General features: G+C 46.0%; 1 protein-coding gene across 1 annotated transcript in view; it reads right to left on the reverse strand.

Annotated features, from left to right (window-relative positions):
• The window catches only part of LOC147748716 (uncharacterized), a 341752-nt gene that overhangs the window by 170354 nt on the left and 144086 nt on the right, over positions 1–27312 (reverse strand). Inside the window, exon 11 of the mRNA XM_086936477.1 lies at positions 17398–17541. Within this exon, the coding sequence (XP_086792603.1) occupies positions 17398–17541 (144 nt within the window). The remainder of the gene's footprint in view (positions 1–17397; positions 17542–27312) is intronic.

A 27312-nucleotide genomic window follows, 5' to 3' on the forward strand; every position in this document is an offset into this window, starting at 1 on the left:
CACGAGCTGTCCCACAAAGGCTCTCGCTGTCGGCGGTGTCAGCTTCAAGATTGGAGGCAACAAGCTTTGGCAAAGGCAACCCACGCAGGAATCGATGTAGGCTTCTTACTCAGACCAGCAAGGTCTGAGGGGCTGTTTCTTTTCAGGGAAGCAAGGGCCAGTCTGGAGCAACCAGACCAGTGGTGTAGTTTCACGGGATCGTCGCCAAGATGGCCACTAGCCAACGGGCAAGTGACCGGGCAGACGCGTCGAGCAGGAAAATGCAAAAGGGCCACACGCAGAACTCGTGGAGTGTGCAGAGCTGATCTTCGGAGCAGATGCTGCTCGGGCTGGGGCTTCTCAATCCCCAATGCACAGCTTCGAGGAGGCCTCAGGGGCTGCACAGTTAGCAGGTCACAGACTTTTCAAGATGGCCGGTCCCACGTCTCTCGTCGCCTCCACGGGTCTCAGCTTTGCAGGGACTGGGTGGAATGCTACTCCCGTCGCCAGGACTGGCAAGGGGGTAGTATTCCAAATCGTATGACACCTTACTTGAGATGTTTCGATAAAGCCAAACCATAGTTAGCATCTAACCGCGAGGATTATAATGCACTTAAGAGTATATGGTATGGCAATATCCCAGAACAGCTAAAGGACATGGTTCCGAAAGCTGCAGACAGGCTCAGCTCATGCTAGAGCACTATCTCACATAAAACCAAGCACTCTGCCTCCAGGATTGTTAAGGCCTGCCATAGGAGTGACTTATAGGTGTATATGTGTCCAGACATAAGGTTAGATATAGGTATACTATATCTAAGTAAGGGGTAATTACACCACCTTGCCCCAGCTGAGTGATCAGCCAGTTGTGTCGATTTGAATGGCCAGCCAGGGGTGGCAAAAGATATGCTGCAGCCCCTGGTAGGCCTTGGATGCACCTATGCCCTGGGTACCTATGGTATACTGTACAGGGGCTCATAAGGTGACCCAGTATCCAATTGGTAATGTACCTAAAGTACATTGTAGTGAATTTAGAGAGAGAGCAGCTGGGCTTTGGGTCTGATTAGCAGGCCCACAGCCACATTAAGTCAAAAACCAGTGAAGCAAAAAGCAAAAAGTGGGGTGACCATAGGAAAGCAGACCCTACTCTCCTACACAACCCCCCCCCTCAAACGCAGGGACATTAGACTAACCTTGACCAGTTGTGTCTTCGTGTTCTAAGTGGAAGTACCTGGAGAGACCATCTGCATTACCATGGTCAGTCCCTGGGCGGTGCTCCACTGTAAAGTCCATCCCCTGTAGGGAAATGGACCGCCTGAGGAGTTTGGGGTTTTCACCCTTCATCTGATTTAGTCACAAGAGGGGCTTATGGTTGGTCTGAATCTTGAAGTGAGTGCCAAACAAGTATGGTCTCAACTTCTTCAGGGCCCACACCACAGCAAAGGCCTCCCTCTCAATGGCTGATCAACGTTTCTCTCTAGGGGTCAGCCTTCTGCTAATAAAAGCAATGGGCTGGTCTTGACCATCTACATTAAGTTGTGAAAGCACAGCTCCCACCCCCAACTCAGAAGCATCGGTTTGGACAATAAACTCTTTGGAGTAGTCAGGACTCTTTAAGATAGATGCAGAGCACATGGCCTTCTTCAGGTCATCAAATGCCTTTTAACAACTTACTGTCCACTGAACCTTCTTTGGCATCTTCTTTGAAGTCAAGTCATTAAGAGGAGTCACAATGGACCCATAGTTCTTAACAAACTTTCGGTAGTACCCAGACAGGCCCAAGAAAGCTCTGACCTGTGTCTGGGTGGTTGGAGGAGCCCAGTCCTTGATGGTCTGGATCTTACTCTCCAGTGGTTGAACCTGACCCCCACCTACCAGGTGGCCCAGGTACACAACCTTATTCTGCCCTATCTGGCACTTGGTTGCCTTGCTAGTTAGGCCTGCCTTTTACAGGGCCTCCAAAACTTTCTTCAGGTGGATCAGGTGATCCTCCCAGGTGGAGCTGAAGACAGCAATATCATCTAGATATGCTGCGCAAAAGTCATCCAACCCAGTGAGGACTTGGTTCACCAACCTTTGGAAAGTGGCAGGTGCATTCTTCAAGCCAAAGGGCATTACCACAAATTGATAATGACCTCCTGGGGTTGAGAAAGCAGTTTTGGCCTTAGACCCCTCAGCTAACCTGATTTGCCAATAGCCAGCTGTCAAGTCAAATGTGCTAAAAAAACTTGGCAGAAGCCAATCTGTCAATGAGCTTATCTGCCCTTGGAATTGGGTGAGCATATGTCCTAGTGACAGCATTGAGACCCCTGTAGTCCACACAGAACCTCATCTCTCTCTTACCATCTTGGGTGTGAGGTTTTGGCACAAGGACTACTGTGCTGGCCCATGGGCTCTCTGATGGCTCAATCACTCCCAGTTCCAGCATTTTCTGCACCTCAGTCTTTATACAATCCCTGACATGGTCGGGTTGCCTATAGATCTTATTCTTCACAGGCAGACTGTCACCAGTGTCAACCTCATGGGTGCACCAGTTAGTCTGTCTAGGTGTCAATGAAAACATATGCCTAAAAGACTGTAGAACTTGTCTGCAGTCCTGTTGCTGCTGGCCAGTGAGGCTGCTAGCTAAGGCCACACCATCAACTGAACCATCATCAGGGTTCTGAGATAACAGGTCTGGGAGAGGGTCACTCTCTTCCTCCTGCCCCGCATCTGTAGCCATGAGCAAGCCCACGTCTGCCCTGTCAACATATGCCTTCAGTCTGTTGACATGGAGCACCCTGTGGGGGCTCCTGGGAGTGCCTAGGTCCACCAAGTAGGTGACCTCTCCCTTTTTCTCAACAATGGTGTGGGGTCCAGACCATTTGTCCTGGAGTGCTGCTGGAGCCACTGGCTCCAACACCCACACCTTCTGTCCTGGCTGGTACTCAGTCAGCACAGCCTTTTGGTCATGCCAAGCTTTTTGAAGTTCTTGGCTAGCCTTAAGGTTTTTGGATGCCTTCTTCGTGTATTCAGCCATCCTGGGGCGGAGACCAAGTACATAGTCCACTAAGTCTTGTTTAGGCTTTTTGAGAGGTAACGCCCATCCTTCCTTCACTAGACATAGGGGTCCCCTTACAGGATGTCCAAACAAAAGTTCAAAAGGGCTGTAGCCAACCCCCTTCTGTGGGACTTCTCTGTAAGGAAACAGAAGGCAGGGTAGAAGAATGTCCCATCTTCGCCTAAGATTTTCAGGTAAACCCTTAATCATACCCTTTAAGGTCTTGTTGAACCTTTCAACAAGCCCATTGCACTGAGGATGGTAGGGTGTAGTGAACTTATAGTTTACACCACACTCTTTCCACATTGCAGTTAGGTATCCTGACATGAAGTTGGCACTCTGTCAGATACAACCTCCTTTGGAAAGCCCACTCTTGAGAATACTCCCAGGAGGGCTCTTGCCACAACAGGAGCTGTGGTGGTTCTTAGGGGAATAGCCTCTGGATACCTGGTGGCATGATCCACTACCACCAGTATACATCTGTGCCCAGATGCTGTTTGGGGATCCATTGGTCCAACAATGTCTATCCCAACTCTCTCAAAGGGTACCCCCACCACAGATAGTGGTATCAGGGGGGCCTTTGTAGTGCCACCTGCTTTGCCACTGGCTTGGCAGGTTACACAGGAGCGACAAAACTCCTTTGTATCTTCTGACATATGTGGAGAAGTGTGGCTCACTGGTTAGAGGAGGCAGACCTGGAAGCAGATGTCAGCCCGGGACCAGGGTTCAATTCCCGGCTCGGCGGGGTCTTGAGTCCTAAAAATGTCCATGGACTCGACAATTCTCGCTCCGGTGCCTACTCGATTCACGGGTTCACACTCTGCGACTCTGGGCAATAGCTTGCTTAATCTCCACAACGGCCCCTCACGGCGGGATGCCTGGCTTTCACCTTGCGGATACCCTGCCGGGGTTATCTCACAGGGGAATACCAGGACGGGTTCCCTAAGCAAGCGCTTAGAAACCGCTCGGTGATTTGCGCTATATAAATTCCTGTACATTTACATTTACATATGGGGCCAGTGAAAGTGAGGGACAGGCCTGTCCCAAGTCTTGTTCTGGCCCAAGTGTCCTGTAAGGGGAATATCATGGGCTAAGGTAAGAAGGAAACCCCTAAAGGACTGAGGTATGACCAACCTCCTAGAAGCACCAGGCTTGGGGTCTATAGCCTCAGAATAAAGGAGTCCTTCATCCCAGTACACTTTGTGGGTACCTGTAGCATTCCCTGCAGCCTCAGAAGCAGCTTGCTGTCTGAGGGGTTCATGAGATGGACAGTCTAACTGTGCCTGCCTCAAGTCTGCCCTGGAGGGTCCCCCTGTCACAAGAAACTCAACCTGGTCAGGTTCAAGCTCTTCTAGGACATTTTACTCTGAGGCCTCAAAATCAGCTTCCTGTGAAGGCTGATCTTCACTTGAAGGCAGGGGGGAAGGTACTGCCTTGACCCTACTGCTCGTTCTCTTGGAAGGTACTTGGTCCATTGTTCCAGGATCCAGGACCTGTTCAGTGAGGCACTTTTTGGCCTGTGACCTGGTCACAACAAGGACATGTGATGATATACCTAACATCTCGGCATGAGTCCTGTACTCCACTTCTGACCACTGAGAGTTTTCAAGGTCATTGCCCAAAAGACATTCAACTGGGAGGTCTGCACTTACCACAACCCTTTTTAGGCCAGTTACCCCTCCCCAGGAGAAATTCACAACTGCCACACTATCTGTAGTGGTGACATTGCTGGCATAGGTCACTAGGTAATTGTCACCCAGTATAACCTGACCAGGGTCCACAAAGTTAGGTGTCACCATTGTGACACTGGCACATGTGTCCCTGTATGCTTGAGCCACTATCATTTATCAAAGGTGTATGTCTGTACTTGCCCAGAGTACTGGGACTCACAGTAGAGGACATAGCCATGTCCACATCACAAACTAGAACAGCCTGAGTTGGTATTCTGACTAGGCCAGAATCCATCTCAGTGCCTAGGGTTAACCCTACTATACCCTTGGATTGATTACCACCACTGCCAGCTGTACTAGGGGGTGCAGTTGCCTTAGGGGCAGCAGTGGTAGGGGCTGAATCTTTCTTGGTGCAATCACTGGTCCAGTGACTAGTGGATTTACATACATTACACCAAGGTTTCCTTTGGCCATCTTTCTTCTTTTTCTTGGAAGTTTGAGACCCCCCCCCCCTCCCCTCATTGGTCTTTTGTGGCCCTGGTGAAGACTTCTGGTCTTTTTGTTTCTGCTCCCCACCCTTCTGGTCTGCCTTTTTCTGATCACCACCTTGGCCCTGGTTCTTCTGCTTAACCCTGGTTCTGACCCACTTATCTGCCCTCTTTCCCAATTCTTGGGGAGAGGTCAGATCTGAGTCAATCAGGTGTTGGTGCAACAACTGGTTCTGACAATTATTAAGGATTTGCTCTCTCATGATCAAATTATACAATCCTGTATAGTCCTTAACTTTACTTCCCAACAACCAGCCTTCCTGAGCCTTAGTGGCACAATCAACAAAATCAATCCAGTCCTGAGTCTGTGTCTTCTGGGTGTCTCTGAACATCAACCTGTACTGTTCAGTGGTTAAGCCAAACCCATCAATCAGAGCACTCTTCAGGACAGTGTAATTGTTAGCATCATCATCATCACTAACTGTGAGGAGCTTATCTCTACCTTTTTCAGAAAAGGAGAGCCACACGATTGCTGCCCACTGACTTTGGGGTACCTGCTGTACTTTGCAGGCCCTCTCCAAAGCAGTTATCCATTTGTGGATGTCATCCCCTATCTTGTAGGGGGGCACAATCTTACTCAGGTGTCTATTGTCATAGGACCTGTCTTTATCCTTAGGATACGGCTGCCATCAGTGGGTTCTACCCCACCTAACTTCCTTTCTCTGTCAAAGGCAAGTTTCTCTTTGGCTAGGGTAAGTTCTTCTCTCTCAATTCTGAGATTGACTTCCCTCATCCTAGCCTGGTGTTCTCTCCTCTGAGGAGATGTCATTCCCCTCTGAGAACCCCTAGAAGCATTGGAGTGATGAGAATCTCCTGAGTGAGATCTCCCTCTACTATACCTCTGGTTAAACCCACTTGGAGGCCTGAATGGGGCTGTACCATTCTCAGCTCTAAATTGGCTTAGGTTAGCCTGGCTAAGTCTCCTGACCTGGACCTGGCTACCATCCTCTTCATCAGACTCATCCCCAACCTCATCCTCTTCTGCTACAATAGGGAGGTCAGTGGCATCTTCTGAAGAGGGTAGGCCCTCAGCTGCATTCCCAGTAGGGTCTGCACCAGAGGCCTTTAGAGCTTCAGACCCATCTAAGAGCTCTAGGAGGTGTTGAAGTGTAGGGTTAGACCCTTGCTTCAGTTTTCTTGTTCTACACAAGTGCCTCAGTTCCTTGAAACTGAGGATAGAAAATCTGGAGGGTACCTTCTGAGGGTTACCTTCCACAGGTTGGAGTCCACTGGGCTCTCCTGTGCCAGACATTCTCTAGTGAGGTGGATGTGATGCAACTACCTACACTAGGTGTTTACCTACTAAACCTCTCTAGAAGTTGTAGTCAGGGTGTGTGAGGCCCTTTGCTCTACAACAACTAAGTTCAGTAGAACTTAAGTATTCTAGACTTGTTTTATATGTACCTATAGGTACCTGTATGGTCTTTCAAATGATATTGCAAAGATTCCAATTGGTAAAACAACAGCAAGCTCAAATCCCAACCGCTGCACACCAATGTGAGAAGTTGGCCTGGTATATGATGTTCACTATTCTAGTGAGCACCTTGCACCAGTCCAAACAACCCTTATGGTGATGGTTGTAAAGTCAACCTTATAGACCAGCTATCCTAGGGGTAGCATGGACAAAGCAGTCTTAGGCTAAACTCAAGAGGGCATGTGAAGCCAGCTGTTTTACCATATGAAATCCCTTTAATACCAAATGAAAGGACACCACACAAGATATATATTGAAAATATATATTGATTTATTTCTAAACATACCCCTGAACTCTTTATGAGCACAGAAGCACAAGCGCAAAACAAGTGACTTAATAGAATAGACAAAAGTTGCCCAATTATGGATTGGGTGGGGTGGCCCGTCAAATAATATATCAAAAAAGTGGTATAAGTACCACAACACGAACAATGGTAAGGCCTAAGGCCTTGGGAATCGCTGGGGCTACACTGAGCTAACAATAGTTAGGGAGCAGGAGGCCCACGGGATGCGTGTGCAGAGTCTAAAAGCACACGAGTGTACACATTGGCAAAGGCAACACACACAGGAATCGATGTAGGCTTCTTACTCAGACCAGCAAGGTCTGAGGGGCTGCTTCTTTTCAGGGAAGCAAGGGCCAGTCTGGAGCAACCAGACCAGTGGTGTAGTTTCACGGGATCCTCGCCAAGATGGCCACTAGCTAACGGGCAAGTGACCGGGCAGACGCGTCAAGCAGGAAAATGCAAAAGGGCCCCAAGCAGAACTCGTGGAGTGTGCAGGGATGAACTTCGATGCAGATGCTGCTCGGGGCTTGGGCTTCTCAATCCCCAATGCACAGCTTCGAGGAGGCCTCGGGGGCTGCACAGTTAGCAGCTCGCAGACTTTTCAAGATGGCCGGTCCCACGTCTCTCGTCGCCTCCACGGGTCTCAGCTTTGCAGGGACTGTGGATCGGGCTGTTGGATGTCTGGGAATCCGGTTCTCGTCAGGCTCTGGGCTCCGGCGGCGGCAAAGCAAGTCGTCGATCGCTGGATGGTGTCTGCTTGTGCAGGGTGGTCACTCCTTGACCACAAGGGAGATTCTTCAGTCGTCTTCTTCCAAAGTAGAGTGATGAAGGTCCAGAGTTTCGTTTCAAAGTTTCAGTCAGGATAATCTAAAGTCTCTAGACTCAGCTCCTACCTATATACGAATCTTAGGGGCTGGATTACCTGCTAGGTCCCTCCTATGGGTGCGACCAGGCAAGGGGGTGGTTACACCCCTTTCCCTTTGTCCAGTTTCGGGCCAGAGCTGGGGCAGGGAAGCCCAAGCACCGGTTTGAACTGGACTATGCATGGGACACCTTGTGTGCCCCAGGCAGTGTCTCAATCCTTTCAGCCTTCACTGTCCAAATACATAAAGTCCTGTCTGGGGTGGTGCTAGCACCTCCCAAGGCAGGAAACCTATTGTCCAAGCCTCCCTCACTGGAAGGACTCCCAGCAGCCGGAGGCCAGACTTGTGTCTGTGGCAGCAGCATCCATTTTGTGATGCTGAGGCTCTGGTTAACTTTAACCGGAATAGTTAGAACAACATGTCTTCTCCCTCTAGAAGGGTGGAATGCTACCCCCGTTGCCAGGACTGGCGAGGGGGTACTATTCCAAATCGTATGACACCTTACTCGACATGTTTCGATAAAGCCAAACCATAGTTAGCATCTAACCGCGAGGATTATAATGCACTTAAGAGTATATGGTATGGCAATATCCCAGAACAGCTAAAGGACATGGTTCTGAAAGCTGCAGACAGGCTCAGCTCATGCTAGAGCACCATCTCACATACAACCAAGCACTCTGCCTCCAGGATTGTTAAGGCCTGCCATATGAGTGGCTCATAGGTGTATATGTGTCCAGACATAAGGTTAGATATAGGTATACTATATCTAAGCAAGGGGTGATTACACCACCTTGCCCCAGCTGAGTGATCAGCCAGTTGTGTCGATTTGAATGGCCAGCCAGGGGTGGCAAAAGATATGCTGCAGCCCCTGGTAGGCCTTGGATGCACCTATGCCCTGGGTATCTATGGTACACTGTACAGGGGCTCATAAGGTGACCCAGTATCCAATTGGTAATGTACCTAAAGTACATTGTAGTGAATTTAGAGAGAGCAGCTGGGCTTTGGGTCTGATTAGCAGGCCCACAGCCACATTAAGTCGAAAACCAGTGAAGCAAAAAGCAAAAAGCAAAAAGCGGGGTGACCATAGGAAAGCAGACCCTACTCTCCTACATATGCCCCATGGATATGAGTCATCGGTGACCCGTACAGTCCAGCTGAGACTTTTTTGTTACCTTTCTGTGAACTGCCTAAACGGGGCGATTCCTCATTTCGGGCGGAGGAGCACTGTACCGCCTACTTCTAGCGCAGTAGCTGCCAGCAAACGTGAATTTAGTGAAGTGGTCAATGACATAACCTTATAGGTGCACTGTGTCTTTCTCGAGTTGGGGCAGGGCCAATCCTACTGCTGATTAGCAGCTGGAATGAATGACTTGCCTAAAGCCTGAAGTGCGCATGTCTAATTCGACGGCTGTTCTATGACAGCCGGCCTGACATGCGCATTTCGGAAGCACTTTTGTCAGCTGTGTGAGAGCTGGGCAAACTGCAGGCACAGGCTCCTAGTCTGAAAGGGAGTGCTGTGTTAGCCTGCGGAAACCAAATGTGGCTCTGCTATTATGCTGAAAATGGCATGAGAGCAGCTCCATGATTGGTTTGTTCATTTAGCTCTTCACTTCCGAGGCTCCTGATTTCTGTTGACAGAGTGGAGTAACTTCCTTCTACCCGAATGGTGGTCCCAGAGACGCGAATCCAATGTAGATAGGTGTTTTTCTTCAGGTGTGTTTTTATTTATTTAAACAAAGAAGTGGCCAAAACTGTCTGCTGGCACGAAAATTATTGCCTGTAGGTCAGGAGGATCAATAGAGGAAAGGCGCGTTGAGAGGTCTGATAACAGAAAATTACTGCCATGCGCAAAAGAAGCGTGGCAAAAATACATTTTGCCGACATGGGGCAGACGTGTAAACTGGGACCTTCACTTCGTCACATTAATAATTACCAGTATTATCACAGGCTATTGCCACTGTCTGGTATGCAAATCGACTATTATAATAAATATTTATATAAAAGCTTACACGTGTGTTGTACAGCCTCTCACCCAAAACGAATGCAGCTCTTTTTGAGCAAGGTGTATTCTCTGCACCATGAATGCAGCTGCTGGTTAGATTCTCCAGTGCACTGGAAGATGGAAACGTTCAAAACTCATTTGTTTCAAACTACGTGAGCTTGAAAAGCTTTAACTAAGGAAATGCTGGTGCGGATGATGTCTGTACCTGCTCAGACCTTTCATCTAGATTTTAAAATTATGCAGAGGGGAGGCAGCTTCCCATCTCAGGTCCATCCGCTCAATCAAACGGCATCGATTATTTACAATTCGATCAGGGTATGATAAACAGCTTGATGCGGTGTGACTTTATGACGCCCAGACTGAGACGAAAGGAGAATGTGCTTACAATAGAATGGGACTAGAAAGGGACACAAATTGTGTTTTTATTTGCGTATTTCCTCACATAATTAAATGGAAACCCAATAACTAGGCAGCCTCTTTTACCAACAGATACTAAAGCTGATATGCATGATGTTCCAAATGAGGTGAATTTGGATCTCGCACCAGAATGTTGTCCATATTTAGGGATTTTAACTAATGTCCCCCTGCTTGAGGGCAATTTAAAAGAAAACACAAGTCAATTGAAAAATTAAGAATGCCATTGGCAATACCAAAACACTGTCTTTACAAACTCTAGCTATCACGACATTTTGTATGTTAGAAGAGTAAGATGGGTTGGTTCCTTGTGCAAGTCTATCCCTGGAGGGGAAACATTATTTACTACGAAGGCATTACCACGCATAACGTTTACAACGGTACACTTACCACGCAAACGCCTTTTCAACGCGGGTGCCTTCCACGACCGTCTTTACCACGCAAGTGGTATTCATTCCAGTCGTCCAGCGTGTACGGTCTGCGTGGGCTTGGGGGGGCTGGGGGGGGGGACTCCCCCCCCCCCCAAAAAAACCCTTCCAGTCGTCCAGCGTGTACGTTCTGCGTGGGCTTGGGGGGCCTGGGGGGGTCTCCCCCCCCCAAAAAAAAAACAACGAGCATGTTAATAACATAAAAATACGCTCTTCAGTGCCTCTGACGTTAAAGGAAAGAGCCTCCCAAAAGACGTGGCGTGTACGTCATAATAGAAGTCCTTTTTTAATTTTGGTAGACGTGTTTTGACGCTTGTTTCCGTGGTGGATGGAAGTAAGGGCTGCTGGTGAAAGGCATGCAGGTCTCAGGTAAGAATATACTTTATTTAAAAAATATATATAAATAAGCGCACATTAAAGTAAATTAATTTATAAATGTAAGGTAATTTGTAGTTTTTAAAATCGATCTATTGGGTTGTTATGCAGTTAGGAATATTTTATTTAACCTATCACTATCATTATGTAGATTTCAATGACGGGACGTTAGATGGTAAAGCCACTTGCGAAGTAAAATTTGCGTTGTAATGCCATGCGTGGTACTTGTTTGCGTAGTAAAATCATATAACCTCCCTGGAGACTGCATAGTGGTTAATTGTCGATCTCCGGCCCTAGCAGGAAACCTGCTCAGAAGCACAAGGAAATCAACTGGGTGGGGTTGTGATCATGGGATAGGCCTTAGGCTGTTGGGCTTCTTTTTATAGACATTTTAATTCTACGGGTCCAGGTATTTCATCAAACACCGTACCGCCCAGGCTTTGCAGATGAGCAAGGAGCAATTCTCCCTTGACACTAGTAATAGATATCAGGCACTTACAGATTTGGACAACCTAGATTGACTGAAGCTAAGATTTGTTAAACCGATGATGGTCCTTGACTTAGCTTTGGCTAGCTGATCTGTGGGGATACTACAAATAACATCTTAAATGGCACAGAGAACCGCATCTCAGGTGGCTGCTAAGATCACCATGTACTTACCCATGGCTCAATGAGAGAAAACTCTATAACAGGACACCCGCCACAGAGAAGTTAAATGATGACCAGCAGCTAAACTTTATATCATGGAATGTTGCAGGAGTAGGTCCAAATTAATTGACCCAGAGTGGGGCAAATTAGCGGATAGCAGCCATATATATTTGTTTCAGGAAACCTGGGCTATAGAAACAATACATAGGATGAGGTATAACACATTTAGTATCGAGTCTAGACATTCAACAGCAGGTAGATCTGCTAGTGGCTTGCTGATTTGGGTTAAGACTACTCTGGCTTGCAAAATCAAACGTCGAGAAATAGGTTCACAGGCGATCCTTGGGTTAGATTTGATATTGCTTAAAGGGAACACATACGTCATACTAATTAATATATACAATCAGATTTGTAGCCACCACAAACCCTCAGAAACTATGGCAATGCTCTCAAACTTTCTTGACACTTCACACAAAGAGTATTATCTCATCGGAGCCGGTGATTTTAATATGACATATGAGCCCATAGATCATATACAGAAAATAGTACAGGAGTAAGAGCAAGTCAGATGAGTTAAAAGGCTTCAGATACCAGCCCTTAAAAGATGTACTACGGTTGGACAGCAAGTACTAATGTTCACCCTTGCTTTTGGGGTGCGAGCTTTTAATGGGCGGACACCCTCAGATGCTGAGGCACATTTTACATTTAATATGGGGAATGTTAAAAGTAGAATTTACTTTATTATGGTAGGCCTTGACCTTTGGCCACAAGTCAATGATATGATTATCCTAAACAGTGAGGATAGTGACCATAATGCTTTGTCTTTGAGGCTGTCTGGCCTTCCTATTTTGTACCCCAGGTTACTTGGGAGATGGCTCCTGCTGTTACTACTAATAACAACAGGAGAATTAAATGGTCCCAGGTAAATTCTGATGGGAAGCTGCATTCTCATATCTAAACAGAAGTGACTCAGACTCTTATGATATTGGGCAATTCTAATATTAATGATGACATCATTGGGACTAGCTTTCAGCATTTAACTAATTGCATAAAGCCCTACTTCAGTAGACAGTGTAGCCTAAACCTGACTAAACGAAGTACTGCCACAAGGTACAACGAGGAATGCATGCAAGCTAGAACTGAGTTAATCATGAAAGTAAAAAAAGGGATAATGCCTGACATAATAAACAGAAGAAGATCTTACTAAAGGATTCAGGATGAAGCGAAAAGGAGCTGGCAGGTAGAGAATAGGCCTATAATATTCGAGGCATCTAGAATGAAGGACAGTCAGTTGACACTTTCTCTCTAAAGGGGCAATCCAGCCGGTTAGTGAAGATGACTTTCACATACTTTCACATCTCTGGAAGCATATTTCCAGGAATTATATTCTGGAAAGGACTGTGAGCCCGTGGGAGAGGCAATAGAGTTCGCTGGGGATTGTAACTCAGAGCTTGCTGTGGAAGATGTACATAGCTTTTACTTAGAGGAAACTATGAATGCAATTCTTTCACTACAGACAGGGAAAGCTCCAGGGTGAGCTAGACTACCGGGTGATCTGTACAAATCCAAACCTAATATAAGGGGCCCTTTGTTACATACAGTTTTTGACCTGCCTTGACCCTGTATTACTTCTATGAATCTGTAAAGCGCTCTGATACCCACACGGGTCAAGTTCGCGCTCTATAAAACCTTAAATGAATAAATAAATACTGTCACACGAGGGAGGGGGGGGGGGGGATATTCCCGCAACCTGGAAGAGTGCGAAATAATCCCCATATATAAAAAGGGGATATAGGAGACCAAGCGAAGTACAGACCCATAAGCCTTATAGATGTATCCCAGAAAGTCTTCAGCAAAATGATTCAGTCACATCTCCAAAGCTGGATAGAGGAAAACAGCAAACTCTCTCATTGCAGGCGGGCTTCAGGGCCTCCACCAGCACCCTAGATCAGGTGTTCCGATTTGTCCTGCTCATCTGGAAAGAAGTTAAGATCAAGAGGGGCCCTCTGTATGTCGTGTTTGTCGACCTTAAAATAGCATTTGACTCCATCGATAGCACCCGGCTGTGGGCTGCCTTTAAGGACCTCAGACTCCCCTGTGACCTGCTCCAAATTCTGGTCCGTTTACATCAAGATAATTATGCCAAAGGCAGTTGGAACTTTGACCAATAACATACTGGTTTCCAAAGGGGTGTGCCAGGGCTGTGTGCTGGCACCAACACGGTTTACTTTGTACATGAAAGAACTCATAAGTGATCTTTATAATTGAGGCGGTGACCCACCAAAACTAGCAGGCAAGCTGATACCTTCTCTGTTTATAGACATAGTACTTTATTGTTTGATTATTTAAATCATTACAATTCACATATGAGTCAAAACTTAAAAACATTAGAAAATATTTTTCACTAGGCTCCTACCATCATTCTCAATAAAAATGAGGCAGTAAAATTATTAGTATAAAGGTTTTCTTCTAGAACAGGGTAACTTTCGCTTAAATAAAACCACATGGCAGCATAGTATCAAATAAATACAGTTAATAAAAATAGAGGTTATTTCTAAAAGCAACAGGTAGGCCACCAAACTTGAGAAAGATCATTGTAGCGCAAAAGGGAAGAAACATGATCATGGGCAAATAAGGAGTCAGGGAGTGTTAAACAACCGGAGGACTTGGAGAAGTACAATCCAGCAGTTCAGCCACAATTTTCTGAATATGTCATCTGAACTAAGTTTAGCCTGATCCATGTTATGGCCTCCCAAAGTTGATATAAAATTCAGAGTAATAACAGTCAATAGTCAATGAAAGTCGTTGATGCCACATCCTTTCGTTAGCCGCACAGCTTCTGTTATTCGCAGACGACACGCTGCTCATTTCTAAAACCCCAATGGGCATTCAGAACGTATTAACTAAGTTTACGATAGCATGCAAAGACGGGGGCCTTGAAATAAACTGCTCAAAAACAAAGTTTATGGTTTTTAATCCCTATAAATCCACCAAGGGAAAAGTGAGGTTGGGTACTCGACTCATAGAGCAGGTCAAGGTCTTTGATTACTTGGGCATTAGAATTAGCGATATGGCATGGACTCTATAAATCCAGAAGAGCATGCTGACACTTCAGCATGTGGGCTGTGCAATAGTTAAGAGAGTTAAACGTTCAGCCTTCCACCCAATTAAACCCACTTTAGAAATACATCAGGCAAAAGGATTGGGTGCAGCCCTTTATGGTGCCGAGTTGTGGGGGTTGGAGCATCTTAACCTGCTAGCAGTCGCGGAAAATACATTTTTAAGATCAATTATTAATCTTCCAGTGAATTTTATTTTATTTATTTATTTTAGCGATTTGTAAAGCGCCTGGTGACCCGAGGGCATCCCCGCGCTATAATAATTATGAAGATCTGAGGACAGAAAAGGAGGGACTCTATTTAGGGAACAACAGCGTTTTCAGTTTTTTCCTAAAAATCAGATGATTAGGTTCAAGCCGGAGGGAGCGGGGAAGTGCGTTCCATCTGGTGGATGCGCCTTTATTACCACTACGCCTTGACCTTCGCTGTCCTTAAGGTGCTTATGTTTTGAATAAGACTTTGGACTAGTAATACCCAGATTCCAGTAAAAGACGCGGTGGAGGAACTGTTAATTCTTCAAAGACAGTCAGGGTGTCTGGTTTGGTTTGAAAAGGTTAAGGAGTGTTTTTTTTTTTTTTCTACTCCTTAGGATTGAAGGAGTGTTTTTTTTAATTGGAGCTGGGGACCATGTTGGATGATCTGCAGTCAATTACAAAAAAAAATGGTTCCCCAGATTTAAAAAAGTACTGGAATTCTATTGATTCTTCTTGCACTGATACTAGGTCACTTGGCACTTTAACCATCAGATTCTTAAATGTAAAAAGTTGTTTTAAGTTTGACTTTTATTTGGAGGATGTTGAGCCGCACAGCCAGGAGCACTTTACTTACAATTTAGGATTGGGGTTCTCCCACTGAATGTCATGAAAAGTAGTTGGGCGAATGCAGCTGTAACTCCTATGTGTCCGTCCTGTAGTACTACCGCAGAAACAATTGAACATTTTGTTTTCTTCTGTCCTGTCTATGCCGCCCTGAGGAAAACTTGGATTATCCCGGCTTGTCAGTTGCGGTCGCTCTCACGTACCTCAGATGCCCTATGTGTATTTAGATCAGATACAACAAGGTGGCTTGTCTTTACACTGTCCAGATATCTGCTCTATGCCTGGTGGCAGAGGTCTAAATTGTCAAAATAATATAGTGGAGCATGACTTTGAATATATAGGGAAAGTATAAACTGAGGTTATTCAGGGATTGCAGTGTATAATGACGGTCATGGCCTTATTGTTAATGCTGATACATTTTTTTAATGTTTACTCTAGGTTTTAAAGTAATTGTAAAAGTAACTTATTTTAGTCATGATCACATAATACCACTAAGGAATCATGTACTGGACTATGAAGATGTTATTCTCTTTTATGGTTTTATTTTCAATGAATTATTGTATGTCATGTATTTTTATGTATGTGTATGATCATGGTATTGATCGAATAAACTTGACTTGACGTGCCGATTGCTGAATAAACTGGCCCCATCGACTGCGGGAACCATGCCTGCAGACAGCCTGTTCTAAGAGTTGCCATTCTCACTGGAAAAAATGAATTTGCACTCCCTGCCGTGAGCGTTAGAGCAGCAATCGGGCTTTGTTTTCATTACACCATGATTTTCTTTTGTCTCTTAAGTTGAACTGCTGATCTCTTTTCTACTTGACTGCTTTTTATGGTGACACGAACCAAGCACTGGAAATATGTATTCTGTGTGTTTTGTATCAATGTTTACAACGGAGGATGCCTCATGCTGTGCTTTAGACATGACACATAGGGTACGTTTTTAAAGTGCTGGGAAAGGTTGCAATTTACACATTTTCATTTCATTTATGTTTTTGAAGCCACACAAAAAGCTGGGAAGGCTGTCTATAGGTCAAGTTGCTGCCTGCAGATCTAGACACCATTATTGCAATCTCATTTTCTCCTCTTCGCTTTGTGAGACCTTGCGCAACTCACTTCATCTTGGGGAGGGGGCAGCACTGTGTACACAAGGCAACTGAGCCATTGGGAGAAATAATTTGGACCAGCTCCCTTTCACAATTATGGCTCTGCTGAATCTGCTGGAATATCTTTCATAAATGTCACTTTTGTGTATTGGATTGCAGTTGTGGTTTAGGTAGGTGACGCCTGCCTTGTTGCCAAATAGCAAGGACCTTGTGTCTCTCACATCTGGTAGGAAGGTTGAGAATTAATGCGACAGGGATATTGGCTTGTGTGCCATTTTTCCTGATCCATTTCTTGTTGCAACCTGTGCTTCCTTAAATTTTAATCTGTGGACCAGTGAAATGCAGAGACACAGAGTACAGGGCCATGGGGGTTATTCCTGTCAGCTGTGAGCCCTGAGGCCTGCTGCTGCTGAATCGCCCTCACCACTTTCAAATGTCACTAGCCGTCATTGCTGCCTAAGACCTATCCCTGGCCGCATATCACCAGTCAAGGACCTGTTTATAACCTGGCCAAGGACACGATAATAACCGGTCTGTGACCTATGTGAATCTCTCCAGGTCCAGCTCTGATTGCCTTGTCTTCCTATCCACTCCCTGCCCAACGCCCTGTATCTTTCGTTCTCAAGTCACCTCTACGCTGTGGCCGCCAACTGCTGCTCTCGACTGCATCACTTCCAAGTCCGAGGCTCGTCGCTCCGCCTCTAGCAGAGCGGGGATCCAGGGTAAGGCATCTTCAAGCAGCTGAGCGAGGAGGACCTGCCCGAGGCTGGCAGCCTGCAAGCAAGAGAGATTATGTCATATTATAGCATGACGTAACATGATAGAACATAACATGCAATAACATGCTATAACATGCATGTCAAATGTTGCCATAACATAACATGTCATAACATAACAAGCCATAACATAATGCTGTAACACAATATAACATAAGATAACATGTTATACTTAACATCCTGTGATTCTAGACAAATTAATTAGGGCCAGAATAAAGGTTTGGCTATTTGATACTCATCACAAAGTAATGGATATCCTTTCCGGCTTATTACAAGTACATTATATCCTTTAGCTCTTGACAGAGTAACTTGTCAGCCAAACTCTAAATCAGGCTCCTAATCAACCTGGGCCTAATAAAAGGTCAACGTTAGCCCTATATTAAAAAAAATGCCCAAAACACCATAACGTTTATTAAACGGCACATCTGTAGAGCGATCCTTAACCCATGGGAAGGTCTTTTAGCATGATTGACAGGTAACAGATGCTTATTGCTGTGCCACCCAATGGCACTCTGCCAGGGCCTGAAGACAGCACAAGCAGGAACTCACTTAGAAGTCATGCCAGAATACCCTGGGGTCTGGCAGGACATGCGCAGAGGCAAACCATCTTTGCAGAGTGTCCATTAGTATTGTATTGTATTGTAACTGCATTTGTATAGCGCTTACTACCCCTGACGAGGCGTGAAAGAGCTTTTTCGGCTAGTAGCAAGCTACTCCGGGACCCATAGAGGATTAGTGTTGAATTAGTATAGTGAAACATGCAAGTAAATTTTTTTTTTTGTAAATCTTTATTAGTTTCAAAACAAAGAAAGAAATAGACATGTCAGGTGCCATACATACAGACATAATAATGAGGCGAGCAGACGTAAATACAGGATAGATACTAAGCAATGAAGAAATGGTTGAGACGCCTACGCTAAGGTATGAGAAACAGGATGTGCCACAATACAATATACGATTCACATTGAGCGCAAGCCCTCAGAGTCTGCCCACCCATAAAATCAGGAGAATAAGAGAAGCATGAGCACCGGATACTGGAATACCAACCAAGTCAGGATGTTCCACCAACTATATTTATAAAAGGAAAGTGAGAGAGAATGTGAAGAAAAAGAAACCATAAAAACAAAAAATGAAGACAAAACAATAAACCCATCCCCCCACCCTGCACCCCTGCATATGGCTATCGCCTAATCCCAACTAGCAGTGTGCCTGTCGCCCCAACTAACTAAATACTAAAAGTAGAAAATGGAGGAGGGCATCTTCATACATGCCCCCGGTCTCCCCTCCGCCAGAGCCAAGAATCCCCAGACTAAGGTCTCGAAATCTATTAAGTTGCAAATACGTAGCTCAACAGGGGAAACTCCAGACACCGCCCAACCTCCCGAAAGCATCATGGTTGCAAACCCCGTGTCCAGTAATACCCAATGTCAAACTCAATCACACAGTCTCATCCTTGACCCTTCCGATCAAACATGTGAGCCCCTTCCGGACGAACTGTCATTTCCACAGGATAGTCAATGCACAAAAAAGCTGTAGCAAAGTTCAAACCGAGACGTAGCAGAGAGATGAAATTGTTGATAACTCTGCTAGTTCCAAAGACTCCCCATACCGTCATGGATTCCCAAGGTTGTTTTGTCCGCCATCTTAGCGGGGCCGATGTATAGGGGAGTGACGCAGTTTCAAACCAACAACAGTTCCCATCAAAAATCTCCGGAAACGGAGCATCAAATAGTCCTTCCATAGTCGGCAGCGATCGTAGGCCTGACAATCCATTTGCAGCATCAAGCTTGCTCTCATCCCCAATGTAAGAACTGGGGTCACCAGTTCCCCGGGGGTAGACTGGCACGAGCAGGTAGGCACCCGAAAGCTCAGGTATTAAGTGACTACACAACACACGCATCCACTGAGACAATAAGTGCACGCAAGGAATTAGACCACACCAGTTGCGTTTGATTCAAATTACTAAGCTTTTATATACGCTTAGAATTAGGGCAATCAAAAATTCACAGTAGCAATAACTTAGTAGTTTCCTTTAAAAATACACAGGTTTCTTCACTCAGCAATAAATACTTAAATGAATAAATATTAAATATTAGCTCACTGTAGGTATTTCACACAACTTCTCACCAAGCAAGGGTGAGCATCTCCTTAGATCCAGTGTAGAAATAACCATGCCCTTAGCCAGAAGTGAACAGTTCATTTAGTAAGAATAAACATTTCAACAGTACATGTCATTAGGGGAGCAAAGGACATTTCATCATCAATGCAGCACTTTTAGAACTGAAACCACGGCTATCAACTCATTAGGGCAGTTCCAGAATCATCACAGCAATAACTCTTTATGCATTTCACTAGAAGGATAAATGCTGTCTTACCCAGCAGTAACCTTTCCTAGCTGCAGGAATAACCAGTGCATTGAATGAGGGTATCACACTTCTTACAATGTCAAACATTTCATTAGATATAAACCATCTTCTTCAAATGTAACAACTTTTCATTAGCCAGCTGCCGCCCCCTTTGACTGTGAGTTGCTCAGCCTTTCATCAGGCTCTTGCCCAGTCCACAGTACTCGAATGGGCCTTTTAGGGGCCAACGGGGCCCAACAACAGTTTCCCCCGAGGGGAGGGGCGGTTCCGGGGCCTCCTGTTCCCTCCTGGGAGGCCCGCGTCTACTCTTGTCCTCCCCCCTCCCCCAGGGCTTTACCTTCTCTCTTCGGGCACACGGCCCCTTGCGGTGGGGTGCAGATGATGAGGAGGTCTCCCGCGGCCTCCTGATCGATTCCCGGCCCTTCGGGCGCCGGCGCTGACAGGTGGGGCTCTGGCTCCTTTCTCCGAGCCCTCCCGGGGTCCCGACAGGACGCTCCCGGGCCTCGCATAGCTTCCCGGCCAGGGAACCAATCAGGGGGGAGGCTGGTGGAGGTTTCCGACCCCCCAGCCAATCGCTGAGCGGCCGCAGGGGGCGTGACACTCGCAGCCAATGGCTGCACGACGGGGGCGCGGCCGATGACGCGGCTGGCGTCCCCCGTCACGTGGTGAGGGAGTGAGAGGCCTCAGGGCCCAGCGCGGCCCAGGCGCCTCGCGCTGACAGGGATTTGCGAAGGCCGGGGGCAGGGGCCTCTAGTCAGTGCACGACCGGGCAGATGATCGCGGCGACCTCCCCAGGGCTCTGGAGGCCGGCGCAGGGACAGCAGAGTCTCGGGCCGGGCGCGGCCCACAATCACACGGCGGCGGCCCTCTCGAGGGCCGCCTGGGGCAATCTCACCGCTTCGCCGGACACCGCAGGTGGGCGCTTGAGGAGAAACTACGGCGCTTGAGGAGGATCGCGCCTGGGGGGGGGTTACAGCGCTCCTTCAGGGATACAACGGAAGAGCGCTCTAGGCAGTTCGGTTTGCTGGGGCAAATTAGGTAGTTCTAGGGCTAGCGCTATGCAGGGTGAGCGCCTAGCAGTCTCTTCAGCCTGGGCAGTTTCCACAGGACAGGCCACACCAGGGGTGGGACAACGCGGGGGCAGTTCAAGCCAGGCAGGTCAGCGCTGGGGTAAAGGGGGCACGGCCCAATACCTGGTTGATCCCCAGTAGTCCTGATGGGTGCAGGGAAGGTTCTTCTTGGCGCTTGCTGGTTCCTGCTCCCTTTTTGTTGAAGGGGATTCTTGGTTCCTTGAGGGGGGGGGGGGTGAGTAGAAGGCTTGTCCGCAGGTCACTGTAGATGGTCCCTGGGTTCCCCTCCCGCCGGGCCAGATCAGTGGGCTAGCTCAGGGTTCCTCACTCTACTTGGAAGGCAGCACCTAAGCCCTGTCACTCCCAGTGGCATAGGCCCCTGACTAGGCCCTACCGCCTAAGTCTCCTGCGTGGGTCCCCCAGGTCATTGATACCCCAACTGACTGGAAAGTTTCCCTCCCTTTCCTTATATAGCGACAGTTGGTAGTTGGCAGTGGCAGTTGGTGTCACCTCCCCTGTTCTAGAAGGTTCCAGGAGCTTCTCTCATTCTAGCTATGGGCAGGCTGGCAGGCTGGCATCGCAACATTGTTTAAGGGTTCCAGCCAGCTCCTGGCTACTAGAGTGCGTCTACAAAGACCGCGCTGCAGTAGCAGGGGTCAGTGGCAGCCATGTTAGGGAAGAGAGCACCTGCACCTTAACATTGGGAAACAATGGAAAGGTGCCCAGAGACCTAAGGCCAAAAAGAAGGTGGCAAAAAATGAGGCAAGGGCGAAAAAAAATAGGGAAAGACCACCCTAGGGCTGACAGGTCTAACACCCAAGAACACTGGTCAGAGGCTCCAGCGCCTCCCATAGTACGGGGTCTGCTTCCTCCATCGAAGTGGCCATCTTGGGTATCTCGAGTCGTTTCGTTTCTTGTAGTGGGCCAGGGTCCCATCTGCCCAATTCCAAACAAAAACGCTATCATTTTATGAATGTGGGTTTCAACGCAAACATGAAGTGACCCTATGGCTGCCAACACAGTTCGTAGTGACGGGTCACTCTCCGTCCGCTCCACAACACCTCGCTCGGTGTCGGTCATATTTGCGTCCCCAGAGAGCCCGGTCTCCCCGGGGAGAACAGGAGGATGCGGAACGGACGACTTCAGAGGGGGACTTATCGTCGGGAATAACAATCCGAACTCAGCCACCGCAGGCGGAGATCCCAACCCACCGAACACCGGCGGGGCCCTAACCTGGCCACCGGGCCAGGGACCCCCTTCCACTGCTCCAATTGTGCGTCGTCACCCCTCCTTCGATGTTCACCAATTCAGCCAACCATCGTCAACTTCGGTCCAAGAAAATTTTTCCCACCTCGGTAGTCCGGACCCTGTCACACAACTACAGCCAATGTTGTTCAACTGAAACCCGGCTGGGCCAGTACTCTTGACCCCGGCTTCCAGGCTGGTCTAGGCCGCAAACTGCCACACTGTTTTTTTCTTCAGTGTCCAGCCGGACCTAGAAGTATTTATTTTCAAAATAGTAAGGATAAACAGAATAAAGCGAAAACAATTCGCACATTAATAACTGGGCACAAGCCTGTACCAAGTCAGGGGGAGACAATACAAAAGAAAAAGACAAAGAATTCACAGGCAAACAGGGAGAAAAGGGTGGCTTATAATACAATGCAAGAAGTTCTTGAATAAGCACAAACCCACAGTAACTGCCGAGAAAGTTAAAAATCATACAACAAGCAGTACTGCAAAACAGTCGACGAACGTTTCGATCCCTATCTCCAATAATATAGTGGGATCATCTTCAGGACTAGAATTTGACTTTGCCTGATTTGTCAAGTGAGCCACGAGCCGGGCTGGGTGGGCCAGTCGTGGATGAGCACAGTTTCAATGCCAAACAGCATCCGGCCACTGTGCTGCTGAGACGGGATCCCATTGCGGCCCCTCTACGAGTAAATTAAGGCTCGCACGGAAAAGGCCCGTATTATCGAGCGCCTTGCGTGGAACAGACCCCCGGTTACGGCTACAACTTTTAAACTGAAGTCCCACATCGAGCCCACGCTCAATACTAGGCTCCATCGGTCACAATCAACTCGACCTGTTTTGGCCGGCTTTTATCCTCATTTCGATTCCTCTGAATCGTCACCCGGCATCAACTGTAACCGGAACTGTTTGGCATTGAAACTGTGCTCATCCACGACTGGCCCACCCAGCCCGGCTCGTGGCTCACTTGACAAATCAGGCAAAGTCAAATTCTAGTCCTGAAGATGATCCCACTATATTATTGGAGATAGGGATCGAAACGTTCGTCGACTGTTTTGCAGTACTGCTTGTTGTATGATTTTTAACTTTCTCGGCAGTTACTGTGGGTTTGTGCTTATTCAAGAACTTCTTGCATTGTATTATAAGCCACCCTTTTCTCCCTGTTTGCCTGTGAATTCTTTGTCTTTTTCTTTTGTATTGTCTCCCCCTGACTTGGTACAGGCTTGTGCCCAGTTATTAATGTGCGAATTGTTTTCGCTTTATTCTGTTTATCCTTACTATTTTGAAAATAAATACTTCTAGGTCCGGCTGGACACTGAAGAAAAAAACACAGTCTTTATCTTTAGCCTGTGAAAATCAATCCTCTAGATATCATAAAAAAGCTAGGACCTTTGTAACATAAAAATAAGTAGCTTAACCCATGGTCCTTGGCCATTACTTTGGGTTCCCTTGTATACTAAACCTGCAAACTGCCACACGACATATCTTTGTCTACCAAACTGGTAGAAATCTCGGGATTGCACCGCTAAGCTCCAGTCCGGTTCATACACACGGAGGCAGGGCGCAAAAACAGGATAAATAACAGGATCTTCTGGCAGAAGACGGAGGTCGACGGAGCCGGGAGCTTACGCGGCCATCTTGTTTGCTCATGCAAGTACATTTTAAGTGGTGGATATGTTAGTCAGTTATTTGGATTCGGGAGGATAGCAGAAGGATAGAAGAAGAAAGAAGGTTTGTATTTATATAGCTCTTCTAACCCATGATGGGGTGTTGAAGCGCTTTTTTTGGCGAGTCGCACGTTACTCCGGAAACCCATAAAGGATTAGTGGTGAATTAGTATGGTGAAATATGAAAGTAATTTGAGTGGTGGATATTATTCAGTTATTTGGAGTGAGAAGGATAGCGGATGGATAGAAGGGAAAAAAAGGTTTGCATTTATATAGCGCTTGTAACCCTGATGGTGTTAAAATGCTTTGTTAACCAGTAGCACGCTACTCTGGAACCCATAAAGGATTAGTGGTAAATTAGTATAGTGGAATATTGAATTAGAGAAGTGAACATGCTAGTCTGTTATTCTGAACCACTCTACTCTATGAGTGGCATAGAGTAGAGGGATGATGCACTCATAACGGCTTTACTCAAAACCATTGTATCTATGCCACTGCACTCTACGCCAATTACTCTGCACCACTGTACTCTACGCCACTATACTCTACTCTGCAACACTCTATGCCACTGCAAGCTAAGCCATTCTATTCTACTCTGCACTACTGTACTCTGTGCCACTCTACTCTGCACCGCTCTGGTCTACGCCACTCTACTCAACGTCACTCTATTTGACTACACTTGAGTACTCAAATCGTATGAGATCAACCCAACAGAAAATGACCAATCTAATGCTGTAATAAATGCAATTACTTTAAATGACCAACAGGATGTCTCAAAAGCTTCGTCAAGTATCATAAAATTAAAAAATTCACAAACAGAGAAAAAAGTAAAAGTAATATAGAGAAAACTGAGCAGCCGGGATGATAACAACGTATAGCTGCATTATATAAACAAATCAAAAACACTCAAATAGACAGAATATTGACAAAAGTTCAGTGCCCAAGCTTCAAATTAGACAACATGAAACTCTAACAGCCTCGCAGGGGGGTCCAAGATCCTATCCAAGGGGAGGAAACTCAGCTCTACATGAAGGCAAAGCAAATATTTGGAATAGATACATTTAGGGGGGGTTGGACTTTTTTTCATAAATGAGAGCCCAACTTGTTCCATAAGGCTCGTTTACTTGACACAATGTCACCTTGTTCCAAGACAACATTATCTGAGCTTCTATCACAGTATACCCTCTTTCCACATGGGCGTACTTTTTTGTGAAGATTTCCAAATTTTAAAGATAACTTTCAAGCCATCATCTGAAAAAGGCCAATAAGGGATACATCATCAGGATTGAGGTCTGTCATTTCATTCATGGTTCTCTGACCCAAACACACCCCACCATAGCTCAAGTTTGAATCAGGTTGAATTACTTTTTTAATATAGTTCTGATCTCCTGCCATAGGTCACACACACGTTTACATGTAAAAATCATGCGTTCTATCACCTTTGTACTCATTGTTTTTAAACAAACTTTATTGATATGTTCTTGTTAGTACAGATATACATTGTGTTAAAGTGCGGTTAACAATACTTCTCAGTGGAATTGATGTTACAGTCGTATAATGCAGATACATGCAAAAGGAAGTATTCTATGCATGGTGTTAGCCCTCTCTTTCAATTTTCACAACAACAGCGGAGAAGTGATTAGGACAATTCTTGTTATCCAGTACAACCTTTAGTGTTTGTCTCAACTATCACCTTTGTAGTCATGACATTTCAAACACTGATCTACGAAAAGAAAGTATATCCTCTATCATCAGGGAGCAAAACTCTCCCACTATCACTCAGATAGTATTGATTGCACAATTTTATCTTACTTGTATGACACCAGATGCTGCTAAAACTACAAATATATTGCCTATCCAGAATGACATTAAAAGTTATATTAAATCACTTCCCAGTATCAAGGTCTATTACTTGGGAATGTTAGTCTCTTCAAGCCCTGCTCAAAAATCAGACACATCTGAATTAGGTGCATGCACAGTTACGACAATATATTTGCCCTCCTCCCCTGAAAGGGATAGGTGGCTCAGGTCTGGTCCTCTTAGGTACGGACTCCTGTTCTTTTGTCTTTGCCGTCTGCCATATTGAGGGTATATGTGTACTGGTCTGCAAGAGCACAGGTTATGTCAGGGAAAGCAATAAATCAATATTTACCCTTATCCTCGAAACTGATCATCTTTTACAGTCTCCGGAAGACAGTCTGAGGAGACTCTTTGTTTCAACACTTCTTCATTTTCTTTTTCCCCTTCTCATAATGCTAACATATTTGCATTCAATATGCCTTAATTGGTACATGTCAAGGGCAATTTTCACAGAATTAATACTTTTGTCATTTACTTTTGTCTTTATATCCAATTTTTATAAATATTATTAACTACTTTTCATAACTGATATTACTTTTTCCTTACTGTATAATAATGGTCATATGGTACATACTATTTACTTTATTCTTCAATAAAAATGTTGAACCAGGCTGTCTTAAGAGAGCACACTTTAACTCTTTGTGTATAGCCTGAAGATCAATATTTTCTAGGGGTGCTCCTTCACCACACAGTCCCTCTCCTCAGTAAATCAGGGTAATTCTTTAAAGGTAGCACCGAAAAACGATAGAAAATATAAGGGCACCAGTTGTACATTTTGGTTATCCTCTTTTACGCATTCTGTATGTTCGATGGGTACCTGAAAGTGGCAGGTAGGACCGAAATATCCTGTCCACCAATGTTGACCCCACTCACACAAACACTCTGTGGGTTATAATGATGGTGCTACTGTACTGTTTATGCTTAGAAGGGGCACCCCATTCTGGTTTGCTGAAGACATCTTGAGGATTTGAGAAAGCCTCCATAGGAATGAATTCTGCTCATACCTTACCATTGGCTTTGTGGTTTATAACTCACATGTCCATTCTTTCTATTTGCTGGCTCTATTCGTTTTAGGCAATCCAGCTTGAGTTCGTCCCTTCCCTTGCCCAAACCTTGTTTACTGTATCCTTCCGATATCTCACTTTCTGTAAACAGGCTTTTAAATCATGTTCTTTTCTTGTCACATTTGTTGTGCATTTAAACACAATGGTCAAATGTCAGGCTCCGTCCGAGGGAGCTTGGTGTTTACTTTTCTGGGACTGGAAAGCAAGAGGAATGCAGATTACTCTCCCCATGGAGCCCGCTCATACCCCTCCATTGCTCCAGTTTACATGGCTGTAACATAACCATTAAACAGGCCTGCAGGGAGGAGGTGCATGCACATTCTGTGGCAACAAATATTCATGTTGAGGTTCTTCAATCAAAGCACTGTTGGTTTTTGCTTAATATGACCATCTAGTGAATGTCTAGTAAGCTTTCTGTTTAGTCAGCAAGTCTGAGTACCAAACCCTTTTAATAATACAAAGCATTTGCTAGCCAAAAGGTGTAGCCA

Source organism: Lissotriton vulgaris, chromosome 1_1 (genome assembly GCF_964263255.1).
Source record: "Lissotriton vulgaris chromosome 1_1, aLisVul1.2, whole genome shotgun sequence".
Classification (NCBI taxonomy): domain Eukaryota; kingdom Metazoa; phylum Chordata; class Amphibia; order Caudata; family Salamandridae; genus Lissotriton; species Lissotriton vulgaris.